Source organism: Melampsora larici-populina, assembly GCF_000204055.1.
Source record: "Melampsora larici-populina 98AG31 unplaced genomic scaffold MELLAscaffold_255, whole genome shotgun sequence".
In the NCBI taxonomy this organism is placed as follows: Eukaryota; Fungi; Basidiomycota; class Pucciniomycetes; order Pucciniales; family Melampsoraceae; genus Melampsora; species Melampsora laricis-populina.
The window spans coordinates 1-11684 of NW_006769009.1; the positions used below are offsets into that span (position 1 = coordinate 1).

Here is an 11684-nt window from a genome sequence, read left to right on the forward strand (position 1 = left end):
CAACACAAGATCACATTCCATATTGCAAGTGTGAAGTTGATCACACTCAAAATCAATCCAGAAGAAAAGCTGCATTGAAATGCACATGTACTCAACCATGCAAGGCTATATATATGAGCATCCCACAATCCCTGGTTACAAGGCAGTATTAGGATTGAAATGGACGTGAACTCAACCATGTCACGCAATAGATATGGTCATCCCACAATCCCTACACCCAAAGCGATATTGAGTCCATGATGTTCAAAATGTGGTGTAAAGCAGTTGAACCGCTGAGTATGGGATCACAAGGGACAACTCAGAGCCTGAGAAATAACCAGGGCTATCTTGCCAAAGCCAAGGACCCTGGGGTGACACCTGGCGTTCAAATTATTGCCCTGGGCGATATTCTGAACGTCAAGGACCCTGGGGTGACACCTGGCGTTCAAATTATCGCCCTGGGCAATATTCTGAACGGCAGGGACAACTGGGGTGACACCTGGCGCTCAAATTATCGCCCTGGGCGATATTCTGAACGGCAGGGACAACTGGGGTGACACCTGGCGCTCAAATTATCGCCCTGGGCGATATTCTGAACGCCAAGGACCCTGGGGTGACACCTGGCGTTCAAATTATCGCCCTGGGCGATATTATGAACGGCAGGGACACTGGGGTGACACATGGCGCTCAAATTATCGCCCTGGGCGATATTCTGAACGCCAGGCTTGCATGTACCACCTCAGGTGTCCAACATGTCACCTACGCTTATTTCATTTGCGTTGCAAGGCGTTGAATGATCACGGATTTTGACACATCGACGCAACTACCTTTAAGTCACCAGACCTTGTCACCAAATGAACAAATTCGCAGCTCTTCGCTTACAAGCATGACATGGCACACTTGAAATTAGCTCTTCATGTTTCATTCTCATGAAGTCTCAAGGAGAAATAGTTTTCATTATCATAGAGTTGTGCAATATTTTCAACCTACATATGATTGAGCAAGTTTGCGCATATCAGGATAACGTAATACAATGAACAAAGTCACCATATTGGCCCAAGGACATCCCAGCCATCCGCGTGCTCCGAGCCACTGTTGGAAATGCCCCACATCGGCAACGCGCATATGGACAACTCTGTCACTGGTTTTGAGAATCTTGATGAGACTACTTAACAAATTCCTCTCATTATGAAAATGGTACCAGCAAAACTGGTCACACACGTTTTGAAGGCCACTGTCACAGCGCTTCAGTTGGCCTTGAATCCTCTGATCATGAAATTTGTCCTGCCCATGTCCATCCCCAAGACCACAAAAGTGACATAATCGGTAAGCAGCACTGCCATTCTTGCCAAGTACTCTGGACATTTCTATCGCTTTACACGTTGACCATTGATGATCACCTGTAACGACATATGATTAGCCTGTGGTCTCACTCACAATACACAGTACATCCATCTCACCTCCGGTACATCGCATACAGCCAATCTTGTCGCACTTGTTGCCGTTGTCTCCATGCCTTGTCTCATCGTGTGACTTAGCAAGGCAGTACCCACACAGGCCTGCCATTTCTCGCCGGACCTTGACGATTTGTAAGGCAATCTGATCAACTATGTTGGCCTGCACGCAGGCCCGCTTCACATTGGCCAGGTACATGGCCTGCGTCCCGGGTAATGGTAGCTCTTCTTCTTCTATCGCCTTACGCTTGTGACCTGCGCTTGCACTCTTGGCCGTACAATGAGAACACATGTTGGAGCATCCTACCGCGGTACAATCTCTGGCTTCACCATCCAAAGGCACTGCAAAGGTCTCAGCTATGCACCTCCTTTCGTCCATGATCTTCTCAGCAAAACTGCCTTTTTCAGGCTTGCCAGTCTCGAATAACCACACAGTGGCTGCCTTCATGTCCCGACCAGCCCGGCCGGCCTCTTGGAAGCACTTGTTGATCTCAGTATCATTTTCTGGCAATCCGAATATCATCACATTCCTCACATGCTTGTAGTTGATGCCAGCTCCAAATCCACTAGTCGCAACCATCAAGCACTTGGGGGTCGTCTTCCATAACTTGACATTTGCTGCTCCTTCACCTTCTTCTAATTTAGAATAGTATTTTGTGATGGATAGGTTCGGATACAATTTCTTCAAGTCGTCCATGGCATTGTTGCATTCTTTTTTGTTCTCAATAAATAAAATATTACGATCACAATCCACCAGACCAGAGTGAGTCACAATATCCCCCACTTGAGCTATCATAGCCTCCCAGTTGCTGCTTCTCACCGTCTTAAACTGAAGTTCTGGTCGTCCAGTGGGTTCTGTAAACTCCTTCACATTCGTGATACAAAACAGCCAATACAGGTAGTCCTCATGGCCGATTTGCATTGTTGCAGTCATAAACACAAAAGGGGCATTGAGCTGCCTTAGTCTTGCTACGCCACTAGAGTACCGTCTGTATGTAACATCGTCTTTGTAGCAATGGGCCTCGTCAATGATAATTTGATTGATTTTGTGGCGTTGTAACTTGCCATAGAACTCTTCTTCAGCTGCAGCATCCGTTGTACATACCACCACCCTATGCCACTTCTCAATCACACATTCTGCACCAGCCTGAAACACAATATGGTTTATACCCTTTTCCTTCAACATTTCCAAGGTTTCAGTTACTAGGGCCACCAGAGGCTGTACTACCACGGTAATACCAGAGTGCTCCACCAGAGGTGGCAGCATGTAACCCAAAGACTTTCCACCTCCCGTGCGCGCTACCACCAGCATGTCGTGATTGCGTCCAAACAACATCGTGAGCCAATCTGCCTGAAAGGGAGTCCTTGTTCCAGCTTGCCGTATGCCTGTATACTTCTCCAGCGCAAGCTCCAAGAGTTCACCAGCCGGGATTGGATTATCGGTGGGCGGATCAGCTATCCCACTCTGCACTGGGCCGTCAATCTGATGAAATCAGCAGGACAATCATTAGTGTGAAACCTCGTAAATAGCAAATCATTAACACTCACTTCCCAGAACCTGTGCATTGCCTTGCTGGCTGCCTTGTATCGCTTCTCAGACTCTCGATCCACATCATAACCACCTGTCCCTCCATACGACGCATTGGCAGTTGCACTGTTATGGCCTCTTTGACAGTCAATGATAGCATTCTTCCCTGACTCCAATACATCCACATGGTCTTTGATGTGTGCATCCACAATAGCTACAGAGACGTGCCGCCATCCTGAAATACCCAGCTGGGCTATGCCACCTTCTGCAAACTTGCGTTTCAGGATATTTGTGAAGTGAGATGTTTCCAAAGGCCCTTTGCGGGTGTGCACCCACAGTTTAGTGGCCATCTGGCTTGCAATATCTTTGCTATTGACTGCTTTGAGAAAGAAACTGAGGTACTACAAGTCAGTCAAATGTGGCAGGTCTAATTGGTTTGAGCAAAGTACTTACATAGCAGTGGGGCGAAGGAATGCTAGATAGTAAAACCATAACATGCTGTGACGTTTAGGCAGGAACGTCAATCTTGGCTTGTTCTTGCCAGTAATGTTCCGACTCTTGTGATACCACATCAGAAACACAAATCGTCCTGATCGCAGGTAGATGTTTTGCTGGTTCAGTCAAGTGTTGACAACCAGAGTCGTCATCTCTTCAGTGCCACGGAGTGGCTGACCCGATGCTACATGATATAGAAAGTACAATCGCTCTTGAAGTCTATCAAACGCATCTAACCATTCTAGCATGGCAGACCTTTTCCAAAGCGCCGGATCATATATAGAGGTATTGTTGGCCATACTACTCTTCCAGTTGTCACTCAGTAACCCATGCACGTCCTTCCGCCGAACCCACTCTTTCAACAGATGATGCCCATACTTTCGATGCTCGTCACCCAAATGGTCCAGAAAGTTGGTAAATGGCTTCCTACTATGAGGTTCTTCCTTGTACAAATCCAGATCAAACGCTGGCATCTTGCAACCTTTGAGCAGCTTGGCCAAGTCTGCATCAGCCTTCTTCTGCTGTAAGTGAATGCAATTCCGTATTCCGCTAATGGTGACCCTCTTGTTCTCAACCTCCAGTTTCTCTAGTGCTGAATCCGCCCAATAAGTAGTGTCTGGCAGGGCCTCTGACAACACAAAGGTGCTAACTAAATGCATCAGCTGCCTGATACAGTTGAAAGGACCAGGGCCATTTTTTCTCAAGAAATCAAATAGACTGCGATCATCATCCTTGATGGGCTGAAGTGGATCCGCCGCAGGGTCAAAGCCTCCTCGTGGAGTATCCAGGTACTGCTCAGCAAATGCCAAACGTGTTGCATATTGTATTGCCGCAATCAGATGTGTAAGTAGACTAGAGTCGTGGTAGGATCCATCGGCCTTCAGCGTCGAAAGTGCCAAGAACTGCATTGGCGGGGTCTGATACTGCTTACTCCATCCCCCAGTCCTCACTTGGAATACCGAGCACAATACCTTGCCCACTTGTTTCCCCACAGGATTGTTGGTGATCCTAGTATAGTCCGATTCGTCAGATTGCCCTGGGACTTTGAGAGGTGGTCGCATAGGCGCAACCACATCACGTAATCGTAACACAGAGGCTTTGGTGACATTGTATAACTGATAATCGGGATCCAGAGGGGTTTCGGCCTGACATATCAAGTACCACATAAAAGTCGCGAGTATTCGAGCATACTTGAGACCAGAAGCCTTTTCCTGTAGTGGCATCAGACCTTTATTGTCTTCCAATTCACTGGGGCAATGTGGATCAGAAAAGTGTCTGGAGCACGTAGACGCAAGTACCGTGAAAAATACAAACCTTGTCTCCGCCATACACAGACGCTTCACAAGTTGTCCAGTCTCATGCAGACGTTTCATGGTCTTGTCAATCCATGCTGCAATATAGGGTACCATCACTTCAAGACTATTAATGCCTTCAACCTGAATCACTAGCTCTGGAACAGTCTTTCCAGACTCAATCATCAGCTGAATATATGTATGAATTCCAGTAACATAGATCCAATTGGCTTGTTCTTTCTCCAAAGATGTATCGCCTCCGTGATCTGTCATCTCCACTGCATCCAACTCCAGCTTCTCAATAAGACGCTTCACAGGATCTGACTCTTCCACCACCTGTTCCTCAAGGACACCAGGCTGCCAACCAACATGAAATTGTGGCACATGAGGGAGCACAGCAAAGGATTTTGTCCGGTTGTGTAGATAAAGGGTCTGACACTTGTCCCTTTGACAATGCAGCATTCGCACGTCCTCTGTAGGCAAATCTGGCAAATCAAAGAAACCTTCAGCATTGACCAAGCATGTACCATACAATGAACTGTACTTACCGCCAGCGTGTTTCATTGAAAAGTGATTATCAATGGTCTTTTTACAGGGCCATGTCAAGTTGCAGAGCTTGCAAGTATACCCATTGTAACACATTAACCCTTGCACGGGCTCACAAGGAAGATCAGCACGGTAATCAGGCGGAAAGACATTCCCCTCAACTAGGTCAAAGTAACCAATCAAATCCCCTTTCACCTCATCCTTTGTGTAGTCAAATGGTGCATGTGCTCTGGTCCCGTGGCCCCAGACCTCTGACACATGGACTCCCACATGGCACTCCAGACATATAAGGATCTTACAACGCTTGTTCCACGCCAGGCTATACTTTGTAAGCACATCAGGAACTGTGGAAAATTGCGTCAGCAGACAGATAAAGGACCATTGGTACAACAATCTGACCTTCAATCTCGTCGCCACACGGGATAACTGTAGCAGTGCCAGCATCCTGAACCCCCTTATGTGCCATCGGTGGGCCCATGCCTGTGCAAGTTTTGCAATGATCCAGGAGATATCTTGGATTTTCATTCTTGTACACACACACACCAATTGGACACCTGAACATTCGCTCGCAGTCCCTGTCAATCATAAACACATCCCCATTGTGTTTGACTGTTACTTGGAGCTGATGCGCAACTCGGCGATGCTCATCAAGTTTAGCCTTCTTAGGAAACACCATATCACAATCCTTGTCCGCACAAGGGAACATGGATCCCTCCATTGCGACCTAAGAAACCAGCACAACCATTCTCCCTATCAGCTATGATCACATGCGTGCAAAATATCGCCCAGGGCGATATTTTGCACGTCTGGCGCCGGCACTTGATACACGTACAAATTATCGCTCAGGGCGATAATTTGCGCAACCAAGGTGGAAACCACGTACCAATATCAGTATATATGTCACACGTGTGAAACCTTTGTGAAACAACAGTGACAGGTGGCTTGACAGTTTGATCAATGATGGCAGCAATAAGTCAGCTGGGAGGTAAGGCCGAGGTAGCAGTGGGGGCACGAGAGAGTCTTGGAGTGGACATGCGAGGGGACAGACGTACAATACAGTAATGTTAATATGAAGCCTACACGCAAATGGGCCGAAAATTTGGGAAGATACAGGAATGCAGTGGGGTGTGACCTGCGGCACTCAACCAGAATATCCAGGGACAAACCTAACTACATGATGATAGATACACACAGCTGCGGCGCAGTGACTGCGCCGGAGTCACTACGGCGGTGTCACTGCCTCTTGAAAAATATCCGACACTCCACAGCCACTTAGACGCCTCAGCAACGCAACAATGCAGATGACGCCTCAATCATTGCGGTGAACAGCGAGAATCACCAATGGGTCCCCCGCCAACTACCACAAAGCCAACATACGCATGTTGAACAGATTGAAACATAAGTTCCAATCAGGAAGGGATGCCACAATCAAGACTATCTGGCCAACCCCAATGGACAAGATGACGGACCCTCAACGCAGACAGATGTTCAAATTCTCGCCTCAGGCGAGAAATTGAACACCATTGTTCAAATCCAAACATTGGTGAATCAATAGTGAGTGGAAACTGACAAATGTCATTTAGGGATAGGAGCAACACTAAGTCACATGTTCAAATTATCGCTCAAGGCAAAAATATGAACATCAACACACTTTCTGATTTCATTGAAGGCTATAGCACCACACACATCATGTACACATAACCACATACCATTCTTAAGGAACATGACAAATAGAATTGATCATTGAAAGCAGGAAGTTATCATAAACTAGACAACAGAGACATCTCTTCTGAAACACATACTTCTTGATAATTGAAAATACAAATTGATTAATCATCACCCGCACCATCACTTGCGTGAACATCCTCTTCATCATCTCCCCCTTCAGTACCCAAATCCCCATCGCCTTCGTCTTCTTCAGTGCGCTCAGTGACCTCTGGGTACAGATTTCGGCCACGATCAGTTACAGGTAGCAAAGGGCCCTCTGTGGGACCCAACAGAGATTGAAACGTTTCAGTGGCCGGCGCGTTCATTTTCATCAACTTGGCTGTGTCAATGAAAACATGGTCCAGCACCAAACCATTCAAACCAATACTAAGTCCAGGCCTATGTGTCTCAGTCAACATATCCAACATGAAGTATCCAGCAAGCTTCTTCTCCTCAAATTCTTCATGAAAATGTTTTGTCATTGAACTCCATTCTATTTTCATGTTGAATTGACCGGACTCCGTTAGGAAGCGCTTCATGCTTTGAAACATTAATTTATCAAGCCGATTCCAGGCACGTAAACCGTAAGAATGAGGTGTGTCACCCACTGCGCCAAATCGTCAATCGGTCATCAAGGAAGCAAGTGCGATAATCATAGCCATTTGTGGCATGCTTTGGTCTTTCCAATTCGGCAAGGTATGAAATAAACCCGCAGTTCCATATAACAGGAACAAAGAAAGATTTAAGAGACATTGCTTCTTGAGGTCTGAAATATCTCGGGATGTTTGAGCTAAGACTTTAGTATCAGGAGTTTTGGCCGAAGGCTGAGCTGTCGAGGTAGAGCCCGAATTCCCGCCAATGGATGCTGGTGCTTTAGAAGGTCCAGCAATGGTTTTCGCATTTGCACTCCTGAATTTATGTCGGTCATTGAACAGTTGATGCAAGACTGAGTTATACTTCTGGGTAGATTTCATCGACCTAATCTCTCGAACTGGTACCTTCACAACCTCCGCCTTCTTCAGCAATAGGTTGTGAACCTCACTCTCATAGATTAGATTGACACCTAAGAATACAAGAAAGTACTTCTTCTGAAGCGTACGAATAGTGGATTGTGACTGTCTAGATCGCTTCGTCTGAGATTTGTCATCGTTTGAGGAGTAGCATTGAGATACCAGCCATGCGATCGTCTTACTCATGCCAAGTGTAGATTCAGCAACACCGTCATCTCCTCCAGTTCGAATAGAGTAAGAGTCGTGATCGGTTCCAAAAGACACAAGTCAAACACTGTCGATAAGTAGATCGTGAAGCATTGTATAGCCACCTTGAAGGTTTGACTTGATGACTGAGTGATTCGTCCAATCTCTCGATTGATCTACTCGGCACATCATAGCGTGCAACGAGCGGAATAGAGCATTCTTGTTGGCCCAAGGGTACTTTGTGCTCTCTTGAATGAAGCTCATATCAAACCACGCAGGAGATAACAAAACATCTTGAGACGAAATCTGTAGCAGCCTCAGAGCTGATGATAACAAAATCAGTGATATTTCATTGTACTTCAATGCAAGGTGATTCACTTACAAGTTTGTAAACGTAGTAACATTAAATCACGATCCTCCACTAGAGCTTTGATGTAATCCATATGTGGTGCAAGATCTTTGATCGAATCGGAATCGAACTCCCATGTATGGATTACATTGGCGGCCGGGAGCGTGAGCAACATCCAAATCGCAACAAAACGAACCGAAATATCGGGAAATTTCGTTTCGTTGCGGTGCTACCGCAATTATGTCAGCCGCAATCGAAACACATACCAAAACCCTTAAACTACCTGATGGGTTGCGGTGCGCTTGACAAACCGCAACCCGCAACGAAACCAAAGCGAAACCGAAATTTATTTCGAATCTCAGAGGTACAAACAATTTTCAAGGTATCTGGTAGAATTATTAGGGTGGGGATAGATGTATTAGGGGACACACACAAAGATTAGGAAACAATGAGTAGAAAGAGATCATATCAAGCGGGGATTTGTATTATTTTAAATTTTAGTATAAGCAAATTTTGAAAAATCAAGTTTTTTTGAGCCGTCTTGCCAATTTCTTCTCTTTTATCTTCTTGATCTCAGCTACCGCCTCCGCATATTCTTCTGGGACCTTAATACCCTGACTAAGCCATTGGTGGCAACCAACAGCACGTTCGATAGTGCGTGGGGCGAGTCCTCGGTCTGCGCTGGCTATCCTTCCGGCCGCAGAGAATGTCCGTTCGCATGCGCACGATGTAGCCGTACAGGCCAAGTAGTTGCGAGCCACCCGAGCAACCACAGGATACAGCTTGTGGTTTTCCTGAGTAGAATAGCAAAATTAATGTTAATTGGTGGAGATAATAAGGAAAACGAAGAAAGTTACATACCTTCCACCACAAAAGTGGCAAGACTCCTCTGGGTGCAATTGATTTTTTATCTAAATATTGTTTAAGCTCTATGTTGGTCTCAAGGGAACCTTCATCACCGGAACCATCAGTGAAGTCGTCAAGGTTGTCTTCTGAAGTCGGTGGTACAGAAGAGACCGGCTGCGGAGCTGCTGGACCCTTGGTGCTTGGCCTAGAAGCTAATTCAGCTCCGAAAGCAGCCTCGAGAACCCCGCGAACCCTTGTGGCATGATCAGGAAAGTACTTTTGAAAAAATTGTAGTCGATATCGAGGATGCATAGCTGTGGCGATAACTATTGCATCACATTCAAGAGCTTCGGTTTTGTACATTTCAATTTCTTTTTTCATCGTATTGATCGCGAGGCCTAGTTCAGGATAATTCTTGGCATGTTCACGTTTTGAGTCATCCAATCGTTTAAGGATATTGATGTATTCGGGAAGTACACGGTACGCATTTGAACAGTTTCCTTCCATTGAGAGAGTTGTCTCTTTGAATATCTAAAGAATCAAGATCAATCGATGAGTCATATTATCAAGGTTTAATCGAACTGAAGAAGGAAACATACCTTTAAGATGTCAAGTAACGCTTCCACCCCACTCCATTCTTCATCTGAGATTCGCATCGCATTGAACTTCTGGTCCTTCTTTTCTTTCTTGCGATCTTGGTTAAGATACTTGTTGATCACCTGGAAATGTTGAAAGTTTTATTCAACATCAATAGAAATTGAAATGAGATAATAAAGATGATTTACATTTTGAGCATCGCATGCTCGTTGCCAGCTATCCAACTTAGAGTTCCATCGAACACCATACCCGTATATAAGCATCAAGCCCTTGTATACAAGACTAGCAGCAACCGTTTCATATTCACCTCGTTTTGCCGGTGACGAAGCAACTGCTTGGCTGACTTGTTCAACCTAATAATCATGAGATCGTACAAAGACCTTAGAAACCAATCCATCAATTACTAATCGAGCCACTCACTTTCTTTACTCCACTCGTGACCAAACCCCACATCGGTTTGGTAACTAACTTTCCTGAAGGTAAGTCATCTTCACTTTCAGGGACTATAGCTCGTTCCAAGCCATGTTCAGCCTCAAGTTCAGACTCAGAGCTGACATCTTGTTTATCGTCCTCTTGCTCCACATTAGCTCCATTGATCTTGATGATTGGAATCGGCATTCGAACGTCGGGTTGTGTTGTAGGCTTCACATGACCGGCTTTGAGCTCCAGAGTGTCCAATCCATGCTTGACTGCGAGTGCGAGCTTGTGACAAAAGCATCGGATATGATTTGCTTGAGAATCCCAAAAGTATGGATCTTTCACATCCTCCATGAACATTCGCTGGAGTTCGCGAGCAAGGAAGTTATTGCTGGCTGCTGAGTCGGTCGTTTGAGCTACCATGTAGATAAGATACATACAAAGTTAGCTCTTGAACAAATCACATTAGAATAAGTAATAAACCTATCTTTGAATGGAGCCCATGGCGCTTGAGAAAGGTGCCGACCGGGCGTGCAAGTAAGACACCATAGTGGTCCCAAATGATTCGCTTGAGAGTCAAATGAATCGTCTTAAACTCCCAATCATCGTCAATATAAGATGCTGATACACCAAGAAAGGCATATCGACTGCCCTTGGTAGTCCACCCATCATGTATCAAACAAAATCGACTTGAGTTGTTCTTTAGAGTGCCAATTGCCTCGTCTTGAAGAGCTTGAGCCAATGATTTGGCTGAATTGGCAATCCAAGTCGGAGATTTCAGAACAGCCGATGGGTTGGCCCACGAGAACGCTGCACCAAGTTCGTGATCATCGATTCGGAGCCATGGGAGAGCATGAAGGAGAATCCATAAGACCATGATCTTATTCAAGGTCTCAACCGTGAATTTTACAAATGAAGAGATTGTAGATTGTCGGGTATTTGGAGTTTCTTTTGACGTGTTTTCTTCTTCCCATGTTGGAGGCAGAATAACCCCGTTTTGAATTGCGATATGACGACGGGAACAGCATTTCCGATTCTTTTTGCCATCTTGATGCGTCTGTAAGTTATAGTGATTCGATTCACCATCCTTGTATTCACCACTACACCACTTGCACTTATACCAATAAACTTCCCTCTCCTTTTTGATGAACAATCCAGTTTCCTGTTGAAATCAAACAACAACATGAATGTATCAGTAGGACTCAAGCATGAAATTTGTCCAGTGGAACAATCAAATACCTCGTCTTTGACGTTGTATTTTCCATCGCACTACGTGGG

The 11684-nt window shown here is 45.5% G+C and overlaps 3 protein-coding genes across 3 annotated transcripts; 1 reads left to right on the forward strand and 2 right to left on the reverse strand.

Moving 5' to 3' along the window:
• Positions 1-278: 278 nt before the first annotated feature.
• MELLADRAFT_88116 (uncharacterized protein) lies at positions 279-772 on the forward strand (the record flags this gene model as incomplete). Its single annotated transcript, XM_007419578.1, has 2 exons — positions 279-471; positions 522-772. The coding sequence occupies 2 exons, from the start codon at positions 279-281 to the stop codon at positions 770-772; spliced, it is 444 nt and encodes a 147-aa protein (XP_007419640.1).
• A 188-nt stretch (positions 773-960) lies between these two features.
• MELLADRAFT_70222 (uncharacterized protein) lies at positions 961-6012 on the reverse strand (the record flags this gene model as incomplete). Its single annotated transcript, XM_007419580.1, has 8 exons — positions 961-1379; positions 1440-2916; positions 2982-3354; positions 3415-3550; positions 3635-4731; positions 4771-5638; positions 5694-5774; positions 5838-6012. 8 exons carry the CDS (start codon positions 6010-6012, stop codon positions 961-963), a joined length of 4626 nt encoding a protein of 1541 aa, XP_007419642.1.
• A 1111-nt stretch (positions 6013-7123) lies between these two features.
• Positions 7124-8640, reverse strand: MELLADRAFT_88118 (uncharacterized protein; the record flags this gene model as incomplete). The annotated part of the gene is made up of 4 exons (XM_007419579.1): positions 7124-7608; positions 7753-8229; positions 8323-8520; positions 8580-8640. 4 exons carry the CDS (start codon positions 8638-8640, stop codon positions 7124-7126), a joined length of 1221 nt encoding a protein of 406 aa, XP_007419641.1.
• Positions 8641-11684: the final 3044 nt, after the last annotated feature.